This window comes from Andrena cerasifolii, chromosome 4, assembly GCF_050908995.1.
Source record: "Andrena cerasifolii isolate SP2316 chromosome 4, iyAndCera1_principal, whole genome shotgun sequence".
Classification (NCBI taxonomy): Eukaryota; Metazoa; Arthropoda; class Insecta; order Hymenoptera; family Andrenidae; genus Andrena; species Andrena cerasifolii.
Window position 1 is genome coordinate 19,228,400 of NC_135121.1, and position 26,768 is coordinate 19,255,167.

The following is a 26,768-nucleotide window of genomic DNA, read 5'->3' on the forward strand; positions in this document are numbered from 1 at the left end:
GAATCAAAAGGCTCGATTTACGTTTCGGCGATCAAAGGATCCTCGATCGCCGAGGTCTGCGGGATTATTATGTTGTTGCGACAGAGTGGCGGCGTGGAGGGGGTTGAAGGAAGAAATAGCGATACAGAGATCCTTTGTTTTAACGAAGGCGCCCGACGTCGTAATCAAAGGATCGAAACTTCGTTAGGGAGCGAGGCGAGGGGGTGGGCGAACTATGCAGGCAAGTTTAGAGGCGACCGTACCACGAAGGGGACCCTTAATGAGATTATCTTTACGGGTATGTTAGTAAATACGGGGCGGAAATGCTTGGAAGCTGATACACTGTATGACCAGCTGATGCAGGGGTATTTTTGAAAGGCTACGTGTGTTGGCTGCTTTAGAATTGCGGAGGGAAGATTCATTGGGTGGTGGATGCATTGAAAAGAGGGGAGAGGGTTTGGATAATTTTAAGACTGTAGTGTGATTATTCCTGAGGTGTTTGGATTTTGGGGAAAACCTTTCTCCAAGTAGGGGAGAGGTGCTATAAAAGGGACAGGCTTTAAGTGGGACAAATCATTCATGACGTCTAATGTCCCGTTTAAAACTACCTAGTCGTGAAAGGGACATTTTCGACTAATTTGAAAGTCGACAATTGTGTTATTTTCTGTTATTATTCGTGAGTTTGCAATATATTTTTATTGAAGGCCAGTAAATAAATATACTTTCTATTAATGGACTTGTGCTTTAAATACCTGTCAGGATATTATCAGAAATTGACGCTAAATAAAATTGTCACTTTTATAGCACATCCCCCTGACACGGATATATAAATTAATACAGTGACTACTTAGGCAAGGCAAGGGAAATAATTGTGAGACAGAGCATTGTCCATTATACTAGTTTGAAAATAATGGAAACAAGAAAATATATCAACCCTAAAGGGGGAATTCTCGTCTAACAGTCCCAAAAGTAACTGATATTTAAGAATTTTTTTTTAGAAAACTGTTGGTCAATTTCGGTTGAACTCTTTTGGGATATAAGGAGGCATCTTTAAACTTGCAGAAAATATTTTTTTTACGTCGATTCTTCTTATTATTTAGTAATTATTGTGGAATCTTATCCCCCTATTCGACGATGTAACTCCTGTTGGCAGGATGTGTAGCACCTATCACAGTCATCTGATTGTAAAGAAAATAAAAGTTTCATTAAGTTAGATAGTTTAAGCTGGGATTGGTCCACCTTAGAGAAAAATAATGAAAATTTGAAAGAGTTATAGCGTAGAAAGAAAAAGTAAGTTTTTTTTTCTTGGACAAATTTTTCATATTATTCTTTATAGCGACGAAAAAGCATTATAAATAAAAACTAAAATTAAAATTTTAGGTCCAGTTCCAGCGTAAATTATTTAACTTTAAGAAAATTTTCTCCTTTTTGCAATCAGATGACTGTGACAGGTGCTACCTGACGTCAACATCGTTGAAGAGGTTAACGCGATTCCACAATAATTAATAAATAATAAGAAGGATCAACATAAAAAAAGTTCTACAAGTTTAAAGATACCTCCTTATATCCCAAAAGAGTTTAATGCAATATTAACAATAGTTTAAAAAAAAATCATAAATTTCGTAGGCTATTACACGAGAATCCCCCGTTAAGAATGAAGAAATACGAAAACGTCGCGTCTTGATTGCTTTCAGAGATGCTACCTCGACGCTCGTATTACTATAAGGATCTTGATTTCACAGCCTGTGGGAAGAAATGAAAGGAAAGTTGAGAAACGTTAATTGATGGGGATGTTGTCTATTTTCCAGTCACCCCTGTCTGCCACCATGGCCAAGTGAAGGTGTACGGCGTGGCGCGACAGGAAACTACGAGGATACCCTGCGAGCTCGAGGCGAACCCACCGGAAGTGGCGTTCACCTGGAAGTTCAACAACACCATGGAAGCGGTCGACATACCCCAAGCACACGTAACCAGCGAACGGACCCGTTCGACTGCCTCTTATACACCGATGACCGAATTGGATTACGGCACGCTCCTCTGCTGGGGCACCAACGATCAGGGCACTCAGCTCGAACCCTGCGTGTACCACATCGTGCCTGCTGGTGAGTGCCACTTCAACTAACAATAAGTCACATCGTCGAGCTACTATTTTCAGGACACGTGGAGGAAATGCCAGGCTTATTAAGTTCCTTTTCATCAAGTTCCACCCCTTGGGTCAAGTGGCCATCCCTGACCTCGCGTTCTCGACTTAAAAAGTAATAATTGAAGAAAAAAATTGCTTTGCATCAGAATTTGACTGTCAGAGATTATTACTCTTTTCATCCAAAAGGAAGTAGCCTCTTTCTTTGATTTCATAATTCTACTGTTGCTATGCGATAATAGATTATTAATAAGGGGTTGGAGAAGACTTTAGCTTGTTCAAATGTGGTTAATTAGTTCCGCTCTTAAAGCTACTTTCTACGCGATACTTGTGTTAATAGAGGAAAGAATGGAAGCATTCATTTTTAACGAGTTTTATGAGCACGCAAGGGGCCAACTGCGTTTCACCCGCGAAACCCTTAATCCAAAGAAAATTCGCATTAATTTCGGGGCGGAGGTGTTGAAATAATACGCGCTGAAATGGCGAATCCGCGGGAAAAATGGCGGGGTGTTTTATGGAAAAACTTAGTTTTTAATTATGTAACGGTCGGCGGAACGGAGGAAATTAAGATTTTCGTAAATATAAATCGCGGGGATTTATGGCGGGGAGACTCGCGCAGAGTGGTACAGAGAGCGGAGAGGGGAAGAGAGTAATCCAGAGAAAAGTGTCTCTCCGGGGGATGCTTGATAGACGTAAATTAGATTTAAAAAGTTTCCTCATTATGCAGATTAGAAACAACCGACGACCATTTCCTCGTCGCTGGACGCCCGTTTCCTTTCTCGTGCCTCGCCATCCTCTGACCTCTTAACGAGATGTAACGGGGAAACAGCTTCCATTTTCCTCGCGATGACAGAACTGCACCCACCGTTTCTCCCTGATCCAATGGCCGACGCAAGTAAATCTGATTCCTGGTTACTCTGTAGTCGCTGTTATTGCGATTGTCTTCGAGGTCCTTCCGCCTCCTTTGAATCCCTTCGTCTTCCCATTCCAATCGCTCCAGATCCTACGGTGTCCTCTTTCCTTCCCTCAGCTTACCATTGCTGTTCGATCAGCGATCCCTGCGCTCACGTGCAAAGACTCGAAAGCTAGGCTTTGAAGTGGAGTCGCCATTCGAGAGGTTGCAGAAAGATGAATTTATGCGAAAGCTTGAAATTGATACTTGAAGGTGCAGGGGTAGATTAAGCCTTTGAGTCATGTTATTGGCGTTGGACGAAACTTTGATAGATTCGATGAAATATTCAAGTAAAGCGGCAGAAAGATAGATGGTGCAGAATAAGCTTATTGTGTAAAAAATTTAATGATCAAAATTGAGAACGCTTTGTGGTAGCGTCTTACTCTCCAAACTCTGCCACGGGATTGCGGAACAATTAGCCAGCCAATAATACCAAACGAGCCGTTGCAACGCCGAAAAGGATCCAAGCAGCCCAGAAAACACGTTTAGTGTCCTTTGGGTGCTCGCTCGCGAACTCCAGGAACGGGAAACCAACGAACCGTCCTATCTCTAGAACAGGGAAGTGGAAGGGGCGGCTCTTGTGTGTACAGGCGCGTCGATACGTGACAAACGCACTTTAGTGCCTCTGTGCGCCAGTAAAGTGCCGAAGCAGCGCGGTAAAAAGCGTCATTAAGGTGAATGTTGCATGAAACGTAGGTGGCGAAAGGCAGGGTGGGGATACATTTCGATCTGAGTGCCACTAGCCAAGCGAATGGAAACGGAAAGCCTAACTAAGCCCGTACCGCTTGATTAAAGACGGCGAAACGCCGGCACTTGGACGCGTACGTGGACCCGCGGAGGTTATCTTCTCGCCCTCTCTGTATTCCGTCTTCGCCGGGGGTTTAGACGGCTGCCCTGGCAGTTTATGCGTCTCTGACTCGCTTCATCTTCACTCCTCTCCTCGCAATCACGGGTCAGGAGATCTTGGCCACCGAGGATACGGGGCGGGGCGCCAGTTTGACTTCGTTTGCTTTAGCAAAGTCGAAGAGAGTTCGCTGACTACTGCTTAATTTTTAACAACTATCTTCGGATAGAGCGATGGCAAGCTTGAGGGCAGGGGGGTGCGGAATGGAAAGATATTTTCGGGGCTATTAGGTAAGGTTGTAACAGGACCAAAGTAGATTTCTTGGTTTTGGGGGAGAAGATATAGCTAGTAGAATTGATCCTTACGGTGACATATTCTGAACTGTATCTACGTGCAAGCAATCCTCATGATCCTCGAGTTATGAAAGCCAATAGAGGCCCTGAATTGTAGGAGCGATACTGATTACTTAGGCTCTATCGATACTAGCACCTACGACCCTAGTTTAACCAGAATCCCATCCCTGTGTCAAGGAAGCGTATCCCCAATCATCCACGTACCCACCTACGAATGAACCTCTTACAACGGTTATACGAAATATTTCATCCTCCCCATTCGATTCTCCAAAAGTCGCTCGCCTACCGCCACTGTTCCTCGACTTTAAACAACTTCTCGATCATCGCAGAAACCTCTCCCCAGCGTGCAACCTCGCCCGAGCCCTAAAACACCCAACTCCCTCCCTCGCTGCCGCGACCTCACTAATTATTTACTTTCGCCAGGTCACCCAGACACGCCGCACAATTGCTCCCTTCTGAACCAGACGACGGACTCGCTGTACGTGGAGTGCACGGAGGGCTTCGACGGCGGTCTGCCGCAAAAGTTCACGATACAGGTGGACAGGGAGCCAGGCACCAGCAGCACGTCCACGAAACCGAGCACGACCATCTCCAACCAGACGAGCAAAGTTCCGTCGTTCTCCGTGAACAATCTCGAGCCTGGGACCACCTACGACGTTCGCATATACGCGAGCAACAGCAAAGGTCGCAGCGAGACGGTCCACTTCCGCGCCACCACCCTGAATCTGCCCGAGAGGCGCACAGGTGAGTGCGATCCCCCTTTGAATCTAAACGGAGAGGAGGGACGGGCCCAAGGAGCTCCCAACCCCCCCTGGCTCCCGGGAAACGATCAAACGACGGCTGGACACTGCCTCGTCGACGCCGAATCGACGATGCACACACACTCTTTGCGATTTCCTTTTGAGCACTGTCTGCTACGCTGCACGGCCTTGCATCGTAGAGCTCACCGTGACTATCTATATATCTCTTCTTTAGTACACACCTCTGCTCTCTACGACCCTCTGTCTCACTATTTTGTCTCTCGCATCCCCGACGTCCCGCCTCGCCACGTTCAGACAATGTCTATTCGTTGGTCCTCGTCCAGGCGTACGCCTCGCAGACCTTCGGTCTCGATGGGATCTTTCAGGGTTTTGTTGAGGGGTCGAACGGTTCGGTGGAGCGGCTTGGGGAAACGGAAACGTTGCTTTTGCTACTTACGGGGTTCTGGTACTTACACAAAGGACTAATTCTTGCATCTCAGGGACTGGGGTTTCATGTTCTGGTGTTTTTTCGAGGGGTTGCAGAGGTGGGGATGGATACTTGCAGGTTCTGTAGGTGTCGGGAGGAGAGTTCAGAGTGATCGGAGAAGTAATTTTACGAGATCATTGGTTATTCAATGTTCAAATTAAGGGACAGGTACTATTGGACAGCAATGTTGATAATACAGAGCCGCCAGAAAAAGTCACTTTTATAGTTTCCATGCTCATTAGGGTGGCCCTTATTTCCAACCTGCGAGTTCTTTTGCCCTCACCCCCTAATATGGTTCCATTTTATAAAAAAAGTAGTCCCTGAAAAAGGTTATTGCAATCGGACAACAGGAAAGGGTGCCGACCAGGCCTTAAAGTTTAGAATTCCTCAGTGCTTTGAATTTGAAGAATTTCTCAAAAATGGTAAGCCCTATCGAAATTTTCTTCAAATAATATTAAAAGAGCATTCAATTTTGTACAATTATGGTATATATAAGTTTTTCGTGCTTCCAACCATTTTTTAGATAAAAGCGTTTGAATATAGAGAGGTCTGCACCATGCGTGCATAGATAATTGTCTATTAAACGCTATTATCTAAAAAATGGTTGGACGCACGAAAACAATTATATATATACAGTAATTGTAGACAATTGAATGCTCTTTAAATATTATTTGAACAAAATTTCGATAGGGTTTACCATTTTTAAGAAAATGCTCATTAGGGTGGTCCATTTTTTCAAGTATAAGATGTAGGTTTTCCACAAGGTTGCTTTTGTTCCAAACATGCTAACACCTGTGCAAAATTGCAGCCTAATCAGACAATATTTGGAGGTCATTAGGATTAATCGTTTTCAGGACTATGGGAAAGAGTTTATGCCTGTTTTCCAATTAACGACTGTCCAGCTGGCGTCCTTGTAGATATGGGAGTACTAGTGGAAGCCATTTTTATACCTGACACAAAAACAACATTCTTTTTACGCTGTTAAGGAATAATATACACTTAATTGTGTAAAATAATATTGCAAATCGTAGCGACCTGTAAATATGGTTCATATGGGCCAGTTTTTGATACACACACTGCTTTTGGTTTAGAGAATAAAAACAGGCTTATGGAGAACAACAAAGTACACAAAAAAATCCCTTAAGACCACCCTAATGTTCATGCAACAGAGAATGGTTTCTACTGTCTAAATTAACCTCACGGCTCTTATTTCACCCCTTCAGATTCATTTGGTGGAAAGTGTGCTCTGATTTAGTACTACAGTTGAACTTCCTTCATCAAGACCGAACTCAGAATTAAATCAAACCCAGTCCCACTCGAGCCTACTTACACCCGAACCCCTAACTAATCTAAATTAAGCTACTCCCAGATCCCACCCAAACATGATTCTCAAAATTAAACCCACGCCGAACGCATACAACCTCCAAAAATTCGAAACTAATCCCACAGCTCCTCCAACCGAAATTCATAAAATTCACCCTAACTCAAACCCAGTCCCCTTGCGATCGTAACACGCACACGCTACTCGCGGCGCGTGTCCAAGCTCCCAACAAATCTGACTACCTACGACACAGACAAGACGTCCAAACACTTTTCCATCAATAGACAGCTCACGCCCCCGAAAACCTCGGACAGGAAAAGGGATGACTGCGTCATGTCGCGGCGTTTGCTCGGTCTCGTATCCTAGACGCCCGATTAGGCGCCTGACGCTGGTCGTTTCGTGCCTCCCTTCGGCCAGACCCACCCTTCCTCTCTACCTGAATTAAATCGACAGACTCCTGATTCCCGTCGGACTCGATTATCGTCCCCCGTGTTTCGTGGTCCGTGCGCGTCGATAGCTGCGCCTTTAGTAACGAACCGATGAAAAACACGTCGCCGTGCGCCCGGGCTCCATGTCCGCGGACCGATCCTCGAAATCTCAGCGAACGTCCGCAGCCCCATAATGGCGGACCGATAATTGCACTTCACCTGGAGCTTCCCCGAATTCAGTTTTTTCCTCGTCTGACGGTCGAAGCCGTCGAAACCGCCCCCGTCGAAATAGAGATTAATCATCCTAATTGGAGATGTGATTTATTGCGGTAATTAATCGGCCCTGATGGATTTAATTAATGGGCCGATTATGGTAATTAATTTCACGCGGCAGTCGCTTACGAATTTAATCGTGCCGAGTTTTAGTAGGAATCTTGGACAGCCGTCTGATGCGATTCAAATCGACGCTTTCGACCAGTGAGCAGGCTCCTTAAGGTAGGTTCTCCTATGCGCGGCTGGACGCAACGTCGAGAATTTCAAAGTCGATTTTCTTGAAAATGAAGCGCGATATCAAAAAAAGTTATACTTCCTTTTCGACTTATAATAAGTAAATACGCCAAAAAGAAGGAATACAATTTTTTGATATTGCGCTTCACTTTCGAGAAAATCGACTTCGAAATTCTTGACGTTGCTTCCTGTCGCGCGTAGGAAAACCTGCCTTTACTCGTCCCCACCCTCCTAAAAGTATCCATCCTACACTGCATCGTCGCGTTGACCGCGGCGTCAATGAGGAACACTTCGAGGGAAATATCTGTGCACTCTGAAAACACTATTGTGACCAACTAATCTATCAAAGGGTAAACAGTGGGTGCTCCTTTCTTTAATGGTAAAAGAAAATATCGGGGGTCCAGACAGCTGAATAATTATGTCGCTTGAAATTAATTGCTCGCCATTTAGAACGTGAATCGTGGATGCTGCATCGTGTTGGGAAATGTTAAATTAATTACGAGGAGCGTCAGAATCACAGATTACAGTGGAGGGGCACGAATGGAAGGGGATTTCGGTTGGACAGAAATATTTACCCCCTCCATTTTTTTTTCAAGAGGTCAGTAAGCAGCTTCCGGTGGAAAAGGAACACCCCCTTCTGGGCTGCCAAAAATAATTTCATCGCTGTGACTCTGCCAGATTCCCGGGGCTCATTCTTCCTGCTAATTGCTAACAATTAACCGTGGAACGCGGGGGCCAGCTTTCCCGTAAACGGCCTGTGTACAGTACGCGTTAATAATGCGTGGCTAATTGGGATGGGTGGCCGGATGGGTGGGCCGTTCTCTTCGTCGTTGACTCTGCCTATTCTGTCCGTTGGCTAACTGGAAATCGGTGTACTTCATCCGACTGTTGGCTCGCGCTCTAATTGTCCGGGGGCTATCTTTTATTACCAGCAGGGGGGTGTGAGGGGAGGGGGCTCGAATGCACAGTCGAAATTACGTGTTTCTCGAATCGAAAAGGTGGGACACAGGCTCTGTCAAATATTCAGCGTGGCGACGGGTACGATTCAGATTTGAATGCTATCTGAGCAGTCGTTGACGAAGGAAGCAATTCGACCACGATTCGGGTATTAAAATCGAATGTCTCGAGTAACTTCAATAGATAGTCGAAAATGAAACGGGTGATTCTGCGTGACGAAATACGATCCTGAAAAGTGGAAGTACAAAAGTTCAGGTGAAGATATTACATACAAGGGAGCATATCGAAGTGACAACCGCGGATTTTTATGCGACTTTGGTAGAAAATACAGTGGGTGGCCAAATTATTATACGGAAACAAAATGGTTTGAGATTTTCTAAGCTTAAGCGATGGAATGGCTGTATCGCTGCGAAAAATGGTCGCGAAATATTTAAAAAGCGCATTTTCACGCTTGAAGTTTCTAGTTTTTGAATTAAGGACTCAATTTTTGTTTCATCCGTTGTCATACTGTTTTATCAAGATGAAGCGCGAGAAACGAAGTTTCAGAAATTTTTGCCTAGTTTGAACGTATACCCGGGTCAAAAAATTTGTTTCCGGTAAATCCAACGAAGAGCTCTGATAGAGCAAACATTTCTCTTTAATTTCGTTTTTTTTTTGTTTTGTTTTATTATTTGTATTGATCGAGTTATTCGCGATCAAAGCAAAAAAGGTACTTTTCACTTTGAACACCTATAACCTTCGAACTCATGATCGCAGACAAATTTTCACGAGTGTTTTGGAAAGCTAAGAAAGTTTCCTTTCAGAACCTTTAGATGCCATTTTAGATTTTTTTTAATCGTATTAAATCCATTTTGAAATGATCCGAAAAATTTACGAAAATGTTTTGAGTATAACAATCTGGCCACCCTCTGTAGTTCTTACAAAAATATTTATCGGCTGACATTCCCGTTGAAGGGGTGAAAATAGCCCTCAAAGTTGAGGTGTGAGAAACATGTTTGTTTGAATATCTTGGAAACTACTAGAGCTAGGAGAACGGTGGAAAAGGCAAAATGGTGTATTTTTTAATAAGAAATGCAGTTGCGCAAACGGATTCCAAAAAAATCCGTTTGTTTAAATAATACATTAAAAGAAAATGGATCCTTTTGGAATCGGTACGAATGCATCCCTGTTTTTGGACGACGACTGTACGCCACTGTCACTGACCTACGCAACGCGCGTCGCTGATCGCCGAACTGCTGTGCCTCAGGCGTTTCACACCCGACCTTTCAAACTCTTTACTCTCGGCTTATTTTGTCGCATAGAATCACCCTGTACATTTACTTTTGCAGGTGTAAGATGATTTTGGATAAACGAAAATGAGATTCGACAGTCTCGCTTTTTGATATAGTTTAAACTTTGCCTCATAGACTGTCCTGTGCCTCTGATTCCAACGGGGATACCCCACTGTCCCGTTCCGCGTGATTTATCCTGTATTCCACTGGTTTTAAAGAGAAACAGGATCGAATGTCGCTAAAACAACGCAGAGGCGTTTGATAAAGGTAACGCGAGATCGTGAACACGATAATTTTGTTTGTTTTCGGGACACTGAGCCGGGGGAGGTGGCCGCTGCAGTGGTATGTGCCAATAAATGAGCTGGCAGAGTGTCAAGTAGTACGAGTCAATGATATTTGCCCCCGACAGTCGATAAAACGCGCGGCTTTTTCCCCGCTGCAAATGATTCTCGGTTTTTTTTTCTGCACGGTTGATAACGTTGCACCCGTGCTATCAATTGCATCGTCGCTAGTTAGCGATGTAAAAATTTGTTGATTGCGTTACATCGAAGAAGATAAACATATTCGAGATACTTGACATCGTTACAGACAACGCTACAATTAAACGCTATCAAATTTTTCTTAATTTACTTCAAAGTTCACCCAACACAAACTGTACAAAACATGTTACGAAAATCAGCCGCAACTTTCCCCCGATACATTCACGAATCTTAGAATAGCTGAAAAAACGAAAAAGAAAACGAAAATCCACATCAGCGTTCGCCTCGTTAAGCAATTTAAAACGCGCGCCAGATTTTCAGGCTGACCAAAAAAAGATGGCACGCGCAGTAAACTCAAATTCACCCCGTGCAATTGAATCGCACGAGTTCGCATCGTGGAACAAAATGTCGGGCCCGTAATTATTCCGGAACAAAGTGGAGAAAAATGCCCGATCAAATGGAGCCGATATCGTTGACCGGCATCACTTGATTCCCGTCGGTCGGTTTATTGGCTCGCACCACTGTCGCGCTCGAACTTTCACGCCGCGCAGAAGGAAAAAGGGGAATCAGCCGAGGGGGATGGGGGGTGGTGGTCTGTCTAGCCGTTCCAGATCGTTCACGCGTGTAATGCTTCTTCTGTCGGGGCTCGTGAATATTTTGTCGTTCGATAAAACGTCCGTCCGCCGAACTTCCGCCACAGACTTAGTCCACCCCGCCCCCCGCCGAAAGTCAGATACCCTTGTTGCGCGACGTATAAACGACGAAATCGAGCGGCACGATCGGCCCTCGTATCGTATGCCTGCGCCGACGAATGGCAGATATCGATTGCGCTGTGACATTTATATTAAAGCACGCCCGTGCGACTCAACGGCGAATGAGAAACGAGGGAATGGCAGGTTTCGGGCGGAAATCCATTGCGATCGGCTCGCAATCGAGTCTGTCCCGCGAAAGAAGGGAAATTTATGACGCACGGATCCCCCCCTCGACGGATACTTCGATAGGTGTTCCCTGTATTATTTTCCTTTTATAGATCCACTTAAAGATTCAATGTTGCTCGCCGCGTGCTCTTTCACCTCTACTCGCTGCTCTTGTAAGTCTCTGTGGGGGGAAGTTCTTTTCGGGGCACAGGGGAGTGTATGGATTCCCTGTTGATTTCAGTTACATTGGAGATGGAGGGGTGGATTTGTGGAAATTGAATGGGAAATGGGAATTTAGTGGGACGTTTCATCGATACAATGCGCGCGAGTGTAACTTTGACCCTTCCGGTGAAGAAGTATGATAGATGATTTCTCCCTATACTTTTGGTGGAACGAGCAAACATAGAGCAAAGAGTAGGCACAGTATTAAAATTAAAGTTCCTGGGACTTTGCTACAAGAGCCACTTACGTTTCGACGCTTGAGTTAGAAGTATGGATATTTAGAAGTAGAGGTGACGTTGCAAAAAGAAAGAACAGTATCTAGTCCCTAGAAATTAGTAAACCCTCTTACCAGTTAATAACACTGTCCAACACGATTTTTGGTCTACAATATCCGCTGGGTGATTCTTGTAGCTTTTCGCCCTGAACACGAATCCGTAAGCAGAATTGCTCTAGCACCCTCAGTTTTCGAAAAATTCGATTTTAAAAAAACATGCAAATTTTCAACTTTGAACTTTTGTTGTGTTCGAACAGTAATAGTTATTCGGTCGCTTGTTCCGTCAAATTATTCTATGAACCCTGGCGAATACAACGATATAAGTTATTATTGTATTATGAACATTTAAATATGTTTAAACAACGATGAAATGGAGCAGGGCAACTGAAATGCGCCAATTTTTGCAGATATTTTTCTATATATTTCAAAAACTAAGGGTCCAGGAGAAAATCTAAATACTCCGCGCGATGCAGCAGACATTTTTCCTCCGGAAACCATCAGCAGAAGTGGTTTTCCATTTCATCGTTGTTTAAACATATTTAAATGTTCATAATTCAATATTAACTTATATCGTTGTGTTCGCGAGGGTTCATAGAATAATTCGACGGATCAAGCAACCGAATAACTATTACTGTTTGGACACAAAAAATGTTCAAAGTTGAAAATTTGCATTTTTTTTCGAAATCGCATTTCTCGAAAACTGAGGGTGATGGCGACAAACTGTTTGCGGATTCCTTTTCAGCGCGCGAAACTCTATAACAAACGGCTATTGAATATTACAGAACAGAAGAAAGTTCAATTTTATTGGACAGTGTAATCAGTAACAAGTATCGACTAACTACCCTCACTATTACGAAACCCAGCCTGACAGCACGCAAACCAGTATCACGATTCGCAACCGAAAGGGTTGAAGCGCTGCACCCCTATCTCGAAGCAAACGAAATCCCAAAATCCCGAACGGACAAGACGTATTTACGACCCGAGCACCCCGATATACGAAACGCAAAGAACCGTCCACACTGAACACCTCAGAAACTGCCTCCAAAGAAACCCTCCAACCCCCTCAACGAAATAACACCAGCAACATCTCCCAACATAAATGTCTGCCAAACGAGCGGACAAGAAATCAGTACGTATCCACATTAAAGACAACGCAACGTTCAAACCTCTGGTATATACCACTCGTACCCCGTTCACTTCGAGCCTCCGCACACGCACCCTTCCCGGAGGGCGCCCCTATAAAGCGAGCCTCAGGGTCGCGTTATTACCTCCGTCAAACCTAACGCTGAAATGAAAACGCGTCCCATCAGCCTCCACGAACCCTCGAACCAAACCACCCAGACCCCTATAAATAGCCCACCACCCCCTGAGACAGTACCCGCAGAAGAAAGGCTGAGGCTGGTGTGTTGTGCCGGTGTGGTAGCAGGTGAAAGGCTGGCGCAACCTCCGCCCCCGGAGAATTGTACGATCAGGGAAGAGAGTCGGACAACGGTGAGGGTGAGCTGCGCCGAGAGCGAGTACATCGACCCGCGCACTGCCACCTATGTGCTGCAGGTCTTCGACGCGGACACCAGGCGTCTGCTCGCGTCCGCGACTAGCATGACGCCTAGCATGCTCGAGATCACCGATCTGCCGGCGGAGAGGAGTTACTCCGGGCTGGTGCTATCCTTAAGGATCATGACGGAGCACGCGATGAGCGACGCCACCGTTCTCCACAGCCCGCACTATGTACAGGAGGGTAAGACACAGGAGCACCAACGATACCCAGGTAGGGGCCAGCTAGCGTTCGATTTCGAGTCCAGCGCGCGTCCATCGCGTAACTGTCCCCGAAACTACCCCCCTTCTTCATCAAACATCTGTCGAGATCCAGACCTGGACTGAAGCGTCGACGCGGAGGTCGTCGCTTTAACGACGATCAGAACAGGTATTCTTGTTGCTTTCGAGGGTAGGTGAATGGAGGGTTGGATGCTACGATTGGGGTTTCTTTTTGGGATCGAGACTTTCGAGATTTTTGGAGTGCTTTGGGGCAGAGTTGGACATTAACTAAATAAAAAATTATTTAAATAACGGATCGACTAAAAGTTACTTTAACTTTAGATTATTCGGCACGTAAGAATAATTTTTCTAACTTTTATTCGTTATTCGAAAGTTTTATTTAAATACAAATTTTGCCCTTCTGTGATTGGGGGTTTCTTTGCGGCGCGGTGTTGTGGTTGGTGTTGAGAGATCTTGGGTACAGGAGAAAGTGGTTTTATTCTGGGATTAATGATGCTAATATTTAATAGAATCATGTGGCTTATAATCGAAGTTTATGAATAGTAAGTTATCAAGAGTTTCTCTTATTATCAGCAACACCGCGTCACTAGATAGTGATAACTAAGACAGAATCTCGTTCAAAGAATGCAAGAGTAGTCTAGAGATCTTGAAAGGACTGACTCTAAAGGAATCCCGCATCTTGATCGCAACATTTAGCTTTTACCGATAGACTCGAGAGCGACAGAAATATTTCGACTGGTCGTGTTAAGAGAGACACCCCGTACAGAGCTATCCTGGCATCGAGGAATAGATAGCGATTTGGTCGCAACTGATACGCATCATCAATCTCGCGGGTCATCCTGTCGCGACTGATAGAATCAGCAATTTCTGTTTCTTTTTTCTTTTTCGAAATTCCTATCGTATTTTCTGCTCGCCAGGTTTCAAAGCTGCGAATCAGTTAACTCACGACAGCTCGCATCGGAGTCATGGAATTTGATTAGAGGATGCCCTGAGTAACTGAAGTAACTGTTCGATTTCGAGTTTGTGCATACCGGCCTGCAACTAATCGCTAATTGAAATCCGATCGAAATTGCGTTGCAGCTAGTTAGCCTTCCGATTTCAGTTTCGCGCGCCGTCGATATCGCGACTCGCCCTGTCGAATTTATATCGGTGCCTGATCGGGGATCCCTAATCTCAATTAATCTATGCCTCGCGATCTGAAACAAAGTGCTATAAAGCTGCGAGTATCGAATAATTCAGATTCATACAAGCCATTTGTATTTAAATCCGAAACCTAACTCGGCACTTATCATTCAACACGACCCGGAATCTTTCCAATAGCACCACTGTATCTTAGCATCGCGAATCGATCAACTAAAACGTCTACAATCATGTTGGCACTCCCCTGAAACATGGCGCATCTAAATGTCACCGTAAAGGTACGTTTTCCTATACACGCCTGGGCGCAGCGTCGAGAAATTCAAAGTCGATTTTCTCGAAAATGAAGCGCGATATCAAAAAATGTTACTGTTCCTTTTCGACGCATGACAAGTAAATAAGTCGAGAAAAAGGAGTAAAATTTTTTGATATTGCGCTTCATTTTCGAGAAAATCCACTTTGAAGTTCATGCGACGTTGCGTCCAGTCGCGTTTAGGAAAACCTACCTTAAGAATAGTCGAAGGTGCGCGTCGATATAAAGTGAATCACTGTTCGATCCTGAGTCCGCGCGCGATATCAAAGTGTCAAACGTTGCATGGCTAGCCAATCTAGAATTCACGACGACCGAGCATAATCCAGACTAAATCCTGGATCGTGTAGAGATCAATTGGCCTCCGATTTTAATCATTAAATCACTGGATCATCCCCCTGCCCCCCTCCACGGTTCATACGGTGGCAAATCCGGCTGAAAATCTGATCCAAAATTAACGTTCACCTCTGCCGGAATTAACCGGTACCTGGAAACGACGTAAACACGAGTCTCGACATATGTACCTTGTCAAATTGTTTGGACCTAACTGTCAAAGCTGACTCAGGGCCCGTGATATAACGCGATCTGAAACTAATCCAGGACCGAGTGGCGGTTGAATAGAATTCAATTTTCCTGCTAAACCGCTGGATCACCTTATCGGATCTATCTATCAGCACGCCAGGGAATACAATCCGCGTTTAATCGATTCCGATCGACGCTGGATTACTCTACCTTGAGGCGGCTTTGCAGGCTGGACCGCGTCGGGCCGAAAACGCAACAATCTGCCGGCGTAACGGTCTGCCGCGGAAGTGATTCGAGCTACGCTTCGGCGGACATTTCACCTAACCAATAGCGAATAGACTCGCGAATGTAATCTGATCGAGTGACTTTATTCTTTCTTATAAACTGGGATATAATTCGGCGTTCATTTCGACATACTCGTGAGCAATTTTTCAAAGAAACGACAGGCAGGTATACCTGCTCTTTCTAGTGGAACTTTCTTTGCCAATCAGGGAAGATACCCGAATGCATATTTTATGGTGGAACGAAATATAGGGGGGCAATTTGGTTTTATTATTCATGGTTTCTAATAGTTGGCGAAAGTTGCCTTTTATCGTGGTAGGGTAAACTGCACTAATAGTGGGACTGCACTGATCGTTGGCACTCCTGATTAAAAAGTAAAATATTGAGAAGTATAAGCTTAGAAAGAACTTTTTTGCAATTTCTTATTTTTCTTTCACTACAATGCTGCAAAGCCCAGTAGTTGAACTACACATCTGGCAACAGCACAAAGTGGGACAAAGGGTTGAGTTTTAGGAGCTCTCTTAAAATATTGATAGGGGGTAGATAAGTATATTTTTCGGAATCACTATCGCTTTATAACTAAGCAATGGATTGAAATACAGATTTACTAAGTGTTGTAGGTATTTAATAGTGAATGAAATAGTCAGTTTAAACACTTTATACTTCGTTTTTAACTACATATTTTTTTCTATAAAACCTCAATTTTTAGGGTGCCAATGATAGCACTTGTATGCCTATTTTTGTTTTTCACTGAATATTTTAAAAATAAAAGACTTAATAGGTACACAAGATGTTTTATTTTAACGAGAAATCCATAACCATTGATAATAACTGAAAATTAAGAGCACAAAAAAAGTTCGCAAGAAAATATAGACATTCCAATTGGGATTTCCGCTTAGGGTGACAATCATTGTACAGTTTACCCTATTTAAGCTGTCAAAATCTGAATTTCGTCAATAAATGTTTTAAAGTGGCGCAAGTCAGTTAAAAATTATTTTTTTATTGATCCGATGATTTTTATTCTATCATAGCACTTCTTTTTAAAAGAAACTTACTCGTTAGATTCTTCAGCCGTGTATCCTATCTGACTGCTGTCCAGCAACTGAAGGAAGCTGAAACGATAGAGCGACGATATATTATACAGACAAATGAAAACGCAAAGGTTTAAACTAAGTGCTCTGTTGCTTGCGGTCTGGACAGTCAACGTGTTAAGACTATACAAAAATTAGCCCATACAAAACTTTAAAAACATGTTAAAAAACCAGAAAGTTCAAGTCTTCACTCTTAGATAACAGTCACAGAATTTTTAATTTTTCGTTCCACCCTAATGCAAACATCTTTAAATATCTAGATCACAGATGTGCCTTCAGTTTTAAATACAATAGTATTCCCTTTCCAGACGAACGATCTCTCAAATACCTCAGAGCATCAAGAACACAGACGCACCTTCAGTTTCAAGTACAACACAGAACCCTAAATATACGGAGAAAGTTTCCATCGAAAGACTTTTCACCGCAGTGCCACAGCAGAATCTCAGAAATTCCCTACAGCATTTCAGAATTAAATATACAACAACCCCGAAGCGAATAGCATTCCTCAAAGACACAACTCCGAACGATCGAACCTACCCACGATCCCCCGAAACTCAGCTAGTGGATGTACCTTCGAGAAACTCCACCCGGCCAAAACGGGCCATCTAAAAAACAATCAGCTCGTTCCTAGGATCCACCAGTTTCGGGCTGGCCGTTCGAATCTAATACCCTGGATTAAACGATCGGAAAGGGGGGGGGGAGGGGAGTTGATCGCGGGAGGCCGTTGCTGATTAAATTTGTAGAGGGACATTACCTCGACTCCGCGTAACGTGTCGGCGGTTATTAAACCGTCCGTTCGCCGTCCGTTAACGCTTAAAGCAGACCGTAAACGGGGCCGCAGAACCTGATTACAAAACGTCTTTCAGCTAACCGCCTCGGACATGCAAATGGACGGTCCCTCTCCCCCCCCCCTGCGGATTCGTGCCCCCTCCCCCCTCGTGTACACCCTGCAAACGTTTGGCACGTACGCTAGAGGGAGGGAGAAGGGGCGAGATAGAGGGATGAGGGTAGAGATAGATAGGGAAAGTCGAGAGGACTCGGGTGGTTCCAAGGGGACACCACTAAGGCAACAGCCACTTGAACGTGCGAACCTGAGGACGTTCAACCGAAATTGGTCTGTGGCTGAACGCGGCTGGTCTTCGCCCAGAGCGACGGGGGAGGGTTCGATGTACGACGGTATTGTGCGCGTACGAGTGCACCGTAAATCCACCGCCTGATTGGTCTTATAAATAAATGAACGCTGTAATTGGAAGCCGATTAAACTGCTGGCTAATACGTCGTCCAATAACGATGCCACCCCTCACCCCTTCATATAGAGTATCGAGAGATCGTTCTTTTACGTGCGCAGAAGGGTGGACGTCTGTGTGGATGTGTAATGGATAGAGTTTGTGCTGATTTCAATTTCTTTTGGGTGTATAGGGTGATCGGTAATAGGGGGAAACGAAATGGGTTATTTTGCGCGACGAAATAGGATGGAAATCGAGGGTAATGAAATTAGCGCTGGAAGCTTTAGTTTTGGGTTATTACGGGGTCGTCCGTAAATTACGTAAGGCTTTTGGGAGGGGGGGGGGTCGAGAATATCTAGCGTTTTGTTACAAGGATGGGGAAGTCAGGTAGCGTCTTACGTAATTCTTTTTAACCTTATTTGCAATAAATACAATTACTATCATTAATGTTCCGGAAAAGTTGTTTTTGTTTAAATTTTTCCGAAACCGAGTTAAATGAATTATATAAACCTTTAAAAGAATTTTAATAACTGAAAAAATGAAATGTAAAAAATATTACGTAAGAAGGGGGTTGCAATATCAAATCTTACGAATTCTTATACTGGGCGAGGGAGGGGGTAAAGAATCGTGAAAATTACCCTTATGTAATTTAAGGACGACCCCTTACTGCTTGAAAATTTGGGGAAGGAGCGCCTGGAGATGGCAACTCGACGATCAACGGGTCAAGTTGCGTCGCTGATCGCCAAATTGCCGTTCTTCAGGCGTCCCTTACTCAAATTTTCAAAGAGTAATAAGTAAAAAAACGAAGCCTCTACTGCGATTTCTTTACTCTTGACTTTCGTTTAGTTTTGTCATTCTTCGGACGACGGGCTCGGGGTCCATTTTGACCCACAATTGTGCCTGATCCCAGAATTTTCACACAAAATTTTGTTTCCCTTACAATTAGGTTTTGATGTTTTTGCGATGCTTGCTTTGGTTTGAATGGATATGAATGGGTGGAGAGGGATAATTGAGATTCGTGGAGTGATATTAGGTGTGAGACAGTGGAAAATAATAGAAGCGGCGTTAGAATGGTATTTAAATTCAGGGGAAAGGGGAAAAACGGTTCTGGGGAGAGCCCGGCAGTAATATAAAATCGCTTTCGAATTAACTCGGCTCCATCTTGGGAGTAGTGGAGAGCGTCAGGCTCTCCTCGGGTTCGAAGCTGACGACGGCCATCCCCCCGTTTAATATCAACTTAGAATCACGGGGGCAGAACAGGAGGGCCCACTCGTTTAGGGTAGTTCGTGAATTTAAGTGGATTTTGATTAGTCTCGAACTTGAGTGTCACCCTAGTTCCGGGCAGTGCATCTGAATCCCAGATTTATTACCAGCCTAACGATCATTCGCGATCTCGGCGAGGGCTGCACCCTCGGGATAATCATTCTCACGTTTTGCCCCCGACGAAGGCTCGAGCCGAAGTGACGTGTTTATTTAAATATCCATATAGTGCTTGCACAAAACTATTCTCAAAATTGAAAGAAAGAATCTCCTCCCATCGGATAGATATTCTCATCCAGATCCCCTTAAATGATTAAGAAATCAGGATAATTAAATAGCACCTGTGGACTTCTGTTTATGTCAGTTATGAGCTAAGAAAATCCCTCTTTTCGAACCTTTCCGAACGAAGTGGTCGACACTCGTCAAATCGTATTAACCCTACTCTTAGGGATCAAGTAGATCTCACGAATCGTTTTCTCGAAAATCAGTTCCTGTATACCCGCAAGACACCTTTCAACGACAAGAAGACCAATAATTCTCTCAGCCTGTTGCAGAAACGAACCCCCAATATGTCTTCCCTTCGAGAGTATCCTCAGCATCGGCAATTATCTTTCGACTGAGCCGAATCAGCTAATTGGCGGTCAGTTGCCCGCCTACACGGATCAATTCGATTAACCGGCGTGGCGGGCACAAACACAGCCACCGTTACGCCGTTGATACAATCGATTAATCCGAAATTAGCTCGGCTCGGTTAATCCGCGAGGCGCTTGATGGGTTGCATCGATATTTCGGCGTGCATCGCGATTAACAATCGTGAAGAGGGAAGGCGAGGTACTCTTCGCAAAAATTCCTCGGGCTGTAAACTTGTAGCCCCGGCTGTGCGAGTTACGTAGTCGGCCGTCGCCGAGCTTTCTAACAGACTCAAAGCCCTGCGTCCCCGGTATCTTCGAGGCACAACTTCAACCTACGAGAAGCTAAACCTAATTGCCAGCTGGCTGATCATGGAGAGTGATTACACCTTCGCTCACTGACGAGCACTGGGCTCGCAAGGCAAAGGGGAATACTCGAACTCCGCACTGGGGCTGACTGAGGACTGTTGGTAGACCAGATATACCGAACTGCTTCAGCTATCTAAGTCTATTGGTCCATAAAGTGGCACCTTTAACGGTAGAAGGACCCTGCAACCCGAAATACCTATTCGCCTTGGTCTCATAGTGTTAAAATACTTGCAGTGGTGGTCAAAAGAAAGTTTCGTACTTACTACTAGGCTTTACATATTATCTAGGTATCACCGGTCTATTCTGACCAACCCCAAATGCATGGGATAAAAAAAAACACATAGGTAATCCTTTCTAATGGAGCTATCTCATTCCTGTTACCGTTCACAGTTTAAACTTTCCTTTAACCACTACTGTATGTCTAAAAACTCTACAGAATGCTCTTCTAGAACGCCACCATCTTCGACCACCCTCTGTTCTACCAACAACTCAACACTCCCACAACCGCAAACACCTCTTTCTAACTCACAGCGCTTAAATCCTAGAGATGCTCTAGAGAAACTCCTTAGTGTATTGGAGAGTAAGAAATAACACCGAATGCACACCTTCTATTTAAGTCTATTTTTTGTGTATACATAAAAATGGCGAAAGCTAATAAACAATTTAGAGAAAAAAAAGCACAGAATGCTACAATCAAGAACTCGAGCACTCACAACTGATAAGCTAGCTTAGGTGCCCCGTCTTGGGATCATGCTCTTGGGGTTGAAAAACGCCACTGGGGTAAAATCCCAAGCCCTGGGGAAGGGGTGGTTTCAGGTGAAAACGAAAACAGAGGTTCCGCGCCGGTATCAAAATCGAAATATCGATCGTATTCCGCAGAAGACCCGACTTATCGTTCGACAGCTTCGAAAAACGTCAACGGTGGAGGGGGTGGAAGAAGGACGGAAAGCGGAACTGCCTTTACGCTCGCGTCACCGGAAGCGTACATTTTTACGAGCTACTTTTTACGAGCGACCCTCTCTCTCACTCGTCATCCCCCCGGACCGCGCACAGAGTACAGAAAGCTCTGCCACGGGTGGAAATCTCTGCGACGCTTTTAGAATGTCATCGTTCATTTGACGCGTTCGCTCGTTCGTTTGGCCAACCGCCCCCTTCCCCGGCGACCCCCTCCCCCGCGCTGAGTGGTCCATTTTCGTCCCTCCACACACTCCCCGATTGTCTCCGAAACTGTTTGTAGTCTCGGAAGAGAACGGTCTCCAGCAACAGCACGGGCCATTTCGAAGGGAGCGGCATTGTGCTTGTTTCTGAGCTCCGGGCGCCCTCCAACACCTCCATTTTCCTGTTTCCTTTTATCTGGCCACTTCGCGGCCCGTGTCGAAACGATCGGGTGGGATTAAAGTGTCGGGGGACTTCATCAAGGGGGTGGCCACGGACGTATGAATCTCGAATTTGGGTGTACGGGGCGTTTTCCAAAGAGGGTGGCGAATTTGGGGAAGTCGAGTAGGAAGGGATGTTTTGAAACGAAGAGAAAGTGGGATGAGGGTCTTCAAGTAGTATAGACACGTGTTACGCGCGCCTTCAGGAAAGGGTTGCTATGGGAACACTTTTGTCTTCGAGGGGAGGTTTCCAGAATGTCAGTGTAAGTAACCGAAGTGTAATGAATATTGTTGTAATCCTTTATAGTGATTCAAGGAAACCGGAGTGCGAGGACCTTCAAGTAGTAGTGATCCATGTTAAGCGCGCCAACTGCAAAGTGTCGCTGGACGCTTCCATCCACCCCCACCGACATGGTTTCAATCCCTTTGACAATGGATACTCGCGAAAAATTATGTAGAACGGAAAGGTCGATGCAAACCACCCTGCACACTTAAAATTAATTAATGCGATGAACAGTCGAATGAACGAGAAAGTAAAGGATGACCCGGGCGGTAGAACGTGCCAGAGAGAAGCGGACATTTAGGGGATACTTTTTGCTTGCAACGGCGCGCCTATCGCTTACAGAACGTAGATTTATGTTACACCTGTTTCTCTGTAGATCTTGTCATTGCATGCGAATGATATGGAGTCTTGCTACGGTAACTCGAACGTAGTGTGAAACATGCCTAGATGACGCACAGCTTCTTTTCACTGCCACTGACAAATTCACGTCCGTTGTCGCCATTACGCGAGACGTTGGTCGAGGTGCTAATACTTTTAACAGACTCACGTTTGGTGCCGATGGATTAACAAAACGAGGGGATCGGAATTGACGCTTTAACACGGTGTGCTTTAAGTATATTTAAGACCAAGAGAAGATTGGGGAACGGCGAACAATTCGCAACACCGTCGCTCGTCTTGGATTCAGTGATTTTGAAGATTCAGGGGATAAGATTATCGCGATTCACTTAAGGGGGTATACCCGTTTGAACCCTCGGAAAATGTATACATTTTGTGGATTTTTTTACAAGTCAACGGTTTGATGCAGATTTCCCGTTTTTTAACTATGTTTACATAGTATTATGAACTACTTATAAAAAAAGTTTCAGTTAAAAAACTATTGTTTTTCGGAAGTTACGGATACATGTCCGAAAGTCTCTCGATTTTAGACGGCTAAACGGTGGCCCTAAAAACTCGCGCTACGTTCAACCAATTTACTTCAAATTTTGCATGCAGAATCATAATAAGATTCCACATCGTCCAACGAAGGCGATTTTGAAAATTTTGAAAAATAAAGAAATGGTGAGAGATCAAAGGTAAAGTTAAATTTTTCTAAGAGAAAAATCCACCTTTTTCCTTTATAAATAATAAACGGGGAATCGAAATAAAAAAAAGCCTTCGTTGGACGATGCGGAATCTTATTATGATCCTGCATGCAAAATTGGAAGTGAATTGGTTGAACGTAGCGCGAGTTTTTAGGGCCACCGTTTAGCCGTCTAAAATCGAGAGACTTTCGGACATGTATCCGTAACTTCCGAAAAACAATAGTTTTTTAACTGAAACTTTTTTTATAAGTGGTTCATAATACTATGTAAACATAGTTAAAAAACGGGAAATCTGCATCAAACCGTTGACTTGTAAAAAAATCCACAAAATGTATACATTTTCTGAGGGTTCAAACGGGTATACCCCCTTAAATGAAACCTTGTGGTTTTAAGATAAATCGGGTGCATATTGGAAGCTATTTCAGTGAGTGAAAATTTGTTATGTATTGTTAAATTTACAGCGCTCGTTCGTATTATCTAGAAACTACTTCTTTCTGCGAAGCATCTATTTTCAAAATAATGCATCACAATAGAAGCACAGTATTGCTTTGGAAATAAATTTACACTCACAGTGGATGCGAAATTTTGAAAAGGCTGAGGAATATGGTCCATGAATACTTGAAAGGGTGAATTTTGAATTTCAAAATTAAGAGTCCAATTAAATTGCACAGAACCCTTAAGGAAGAGGAAAAAGATTTGTTCAAGTCACGTTTTGCATTGGAAAGTATGTGTTCCTCGCAGAGATCGCCCGATATATCCTCGACGGTCGATTAATTATACAACGTGCTATATCCACGCGAGAACGTTTAAACTTGGTTCTAATCCCATGATTGCACTGGTTTCCTTATTTTGCGCTCGACTGGAGGGGCTATCGATAACGCTGTCGCGACCGGAAACGACGATCAGCGCGCGATGATTTCATTTACATAATTGTCGTCGGGCTAAATGCGAAACGCATTGGACCGTAGTTAATCAGACCCAGGCTCGTTTATTATCGAGATATTAATCCATTATTAGCTACAATGGCGCCGTAAACGTAAATCAAGCTGCCGGGCGAAATAGCGCGAGCAAATAAATCACGATCGCGCCCAATGTTGTTTGTATTTCTTACATCGTCGTATTAAACACCATAGAAGGGTGCCGCCTATAACACAGCAGACTGAAATCCCAGTTCTCCACTCGATCCTGAGGAGAAAAATATTTCACAAGAAATGGAAGGTATTTTTTAAAATTCCAAAATCCAACGCACTGACTCGTTTAATTTAAATTTCGCTTAAAAGTAAATTAAAAATCAGGTGAAAGGTTTAACAATAATTACAGGACTCATTTTGCTCCAGTTCCTTCTTCTGAAATATTTCATAGCACGCACATGGTATGCCAAAGTCACAAACACTCTATCTAATTCCAAAAGATTTCATCGAATTCATATAGCCAACGAACCAGGCCAAGAGCAAACCTTCCGTGCAATCTGTATCTCGATTGTATTCACGACTCGCGATTCTTGAACAAAGAGAATTGACAAAGAATGAACACGGCGCACCGTCGAGTCGTGTTCACCAGTCTGAAACGAACGCAAAGACGAGAAGTCGAGCCTCGCGGACCCCTTACCCCGTGATCCCTCTTAAATGCGAGCCTCACGATGGGGAATCCTCGCGAGATCATCCTTTCGACGATCGAATCCCCGTGCACGTCGAAGGAGCTGGGAAAGGAGAGGGCGGTGTGGACTCAGAGCATTTACCACGATTTTCCAGCACTGACGCCGGTGATGCTGTCGCTGTCTGGGCCATTGCTGGGCGCGGTGGTCGGAGCAACGGCGGGTCTTCTGCTGGTGATCTTCGTGATAGTCCTGGCGGTGAGATTACGGTATCGACCGAGGCCTCAGGAGGACAAGGACTCTCACGACGACGGCGGCATGGCGAACCTGGCCGCGTCCGGCACCGGCAGCTCCTCTCCACGTGATAAATCGTCCACCTTGCCCCTCAACTCCGACAGCATCGAGAGCTTCGAGAAGGACCCCGATATAATTCCTCACGCTAATGGTGGGTAATTTAACGAACATCTGGCGTGTCGCCTGGTCACCCAACCTACCCTCTTCTCAAGGGGCCGGCAACACTCGTGAAAAAGTATCCTGTCATGCGTGATTCGTTGACTCCTTGAGCCAACCCTTTGAGTGGCGTCGACGTGTCTTCGCGTGGATATTTTTTGGAACAGTGTCGTACCTACCTGGAGGTTTAGTGCGAGAAGAACAGGCATTTGAAGAACACCTTTTCGCCACTCAAAGTGTCAATGCATAATATTCTGTTGCGTTGCGCGCTCTGTTTTTAGAAGTAGGTAGCTATGCAACGTTTATTGGTTGTCTCTGGTTTTAATGACAGAGCGCGGTGCCTCCCGCGGCAAAATTTGCATAATTATCTACAGCTGTCTTTCCGCAGAAAATTCTTACGCGGAGCTGTGCAAAGGTACCTCGCCGCGCTACGTGCTACACCAGCAACGAACGGACCCGAGTACCTTCACCCATGTCAATAACGTGAGTAGAAATTGCATTAATTGAACGGGGCACTGAGCGTTCCGCGACGAGAATTCCGTACGCGCACGAAGTAAAAGGCAACGAGAGGTGCCCCGATAAAGCGAACACTTGGAAGGGTGGCTCGCGTAATTTCCAGACCGACGTACCTGCCATTTTGTTCTGTTTGCGCTGGCGACACGCGCTGTATCATCGAGAACGCTTTTAATTAAACATTCTAAGATTAATATCAATTTAAAATTCGACGCTGGCTACAGAGAGCCCCGGTGACGGTAGAGATTTGAAGAAAACGATACAGGGTGTTTGACGATACGCGAGGCGAAACTTGAAAGGCGTACATAATTGGCACAGGAAAGGTAATAAAACAAGTTAGCGCAGACCTGTTTTATGCCATCAGAGTCCACTCACCCTGTGTCGTCAAGAACAATGGAGGCACCAACAGTTTGCAGCGTTGGGAGACCCATCCAGCGAATTAAACTGTTATACAACTTGCTCGTCTGTTTAAGTGGTTACAAGTTGTACAGCTCTGTACGGTTTTGCAGGGAACGGAACTAACGTACGCCGAGCTGTCGCTCCGAGGCAACCGACGAATACCGCCTAATTGTTATCAGCCGGTACAGGTATCCAATATTCAGCGACCTCAACTGCTACCCATGTCGACCCTGACGCGTAGGCAGCCAATCCAGGAACCGACGATTTACGCGCAAGTCGCCAGTCATTCCAAGCCGATTTATGTGCCGCCCCCGCATCCGTACATGAGTCGCGCCAGCGACGAAACCACGGCGGAAACTCCGTTAATCGGACACGACAATAAGGTGACAAGAAATAGACGATCCAGTATATGTGCCCCGTGGCACGGTTATCGTTGTGCCCGCGACTCGCGCGATTTATAAGCTTCCCGGGGACAAGTGTTCGCAGATTTCAGGGAGATTCGTTTTAATTTACAAGTGGATGTCGGATATATCTTGGATAGCAACATTTCGGGAGAAATGGCAAGGTGGAGTCGTCAAGGTTGTTTCGTGGTCATTTC

The 26,768-nt window shown here is 44.7% G+C and overlaps 1 protein-coding gene across 4 annotated transcripts in view; it reads left to right on the forward strand.

The window, feature by feature from the left end:
• LOC143368119 (neural cell adhesion molecule 2) overlaps positions 1 to 26,768 on the forward strand; it is a 384,831-nt gene that overhangs the window by 353,555 nt on the left and 4,508 nt on the right. Inside the window, exons 11-16 of one of the 4 annotated variants that reach the window (XM_076810482.1) lie at positions 1,788 to 2,081; positions 4,692 to 5,012; positions 13,298 to 13,639; positions 24,966 to 25,253; positions 25,647 to 25,741; positions 26,281 to 26,553. In XM_076810482.1, the coding sequence (XP_076666597.1) occupies positions 1,788 to 2,081; positions 4,692 to 5,012; positions 13,298 to 13,639; positions 24,966 to 25,253; positions 25,647 to 25,741; positions 26,281 to 26,553 (1,613 nt within the window). Of the gene's footprint in view, positions 1 to 1,787; positions 2,082 to 4,691; positions 5,013 to 13,294; positions 13,640 to 24,965; positions 25,254 to 25,646; positions 25,742 to 26,280; positions 26,554 to 26,768 lie in introns of all 4 variants that reach the window. The other 3 variants (XM_076810483.1, XM_076810481.1, XM_076810485.1) reach the window with 3 other exon arrangements.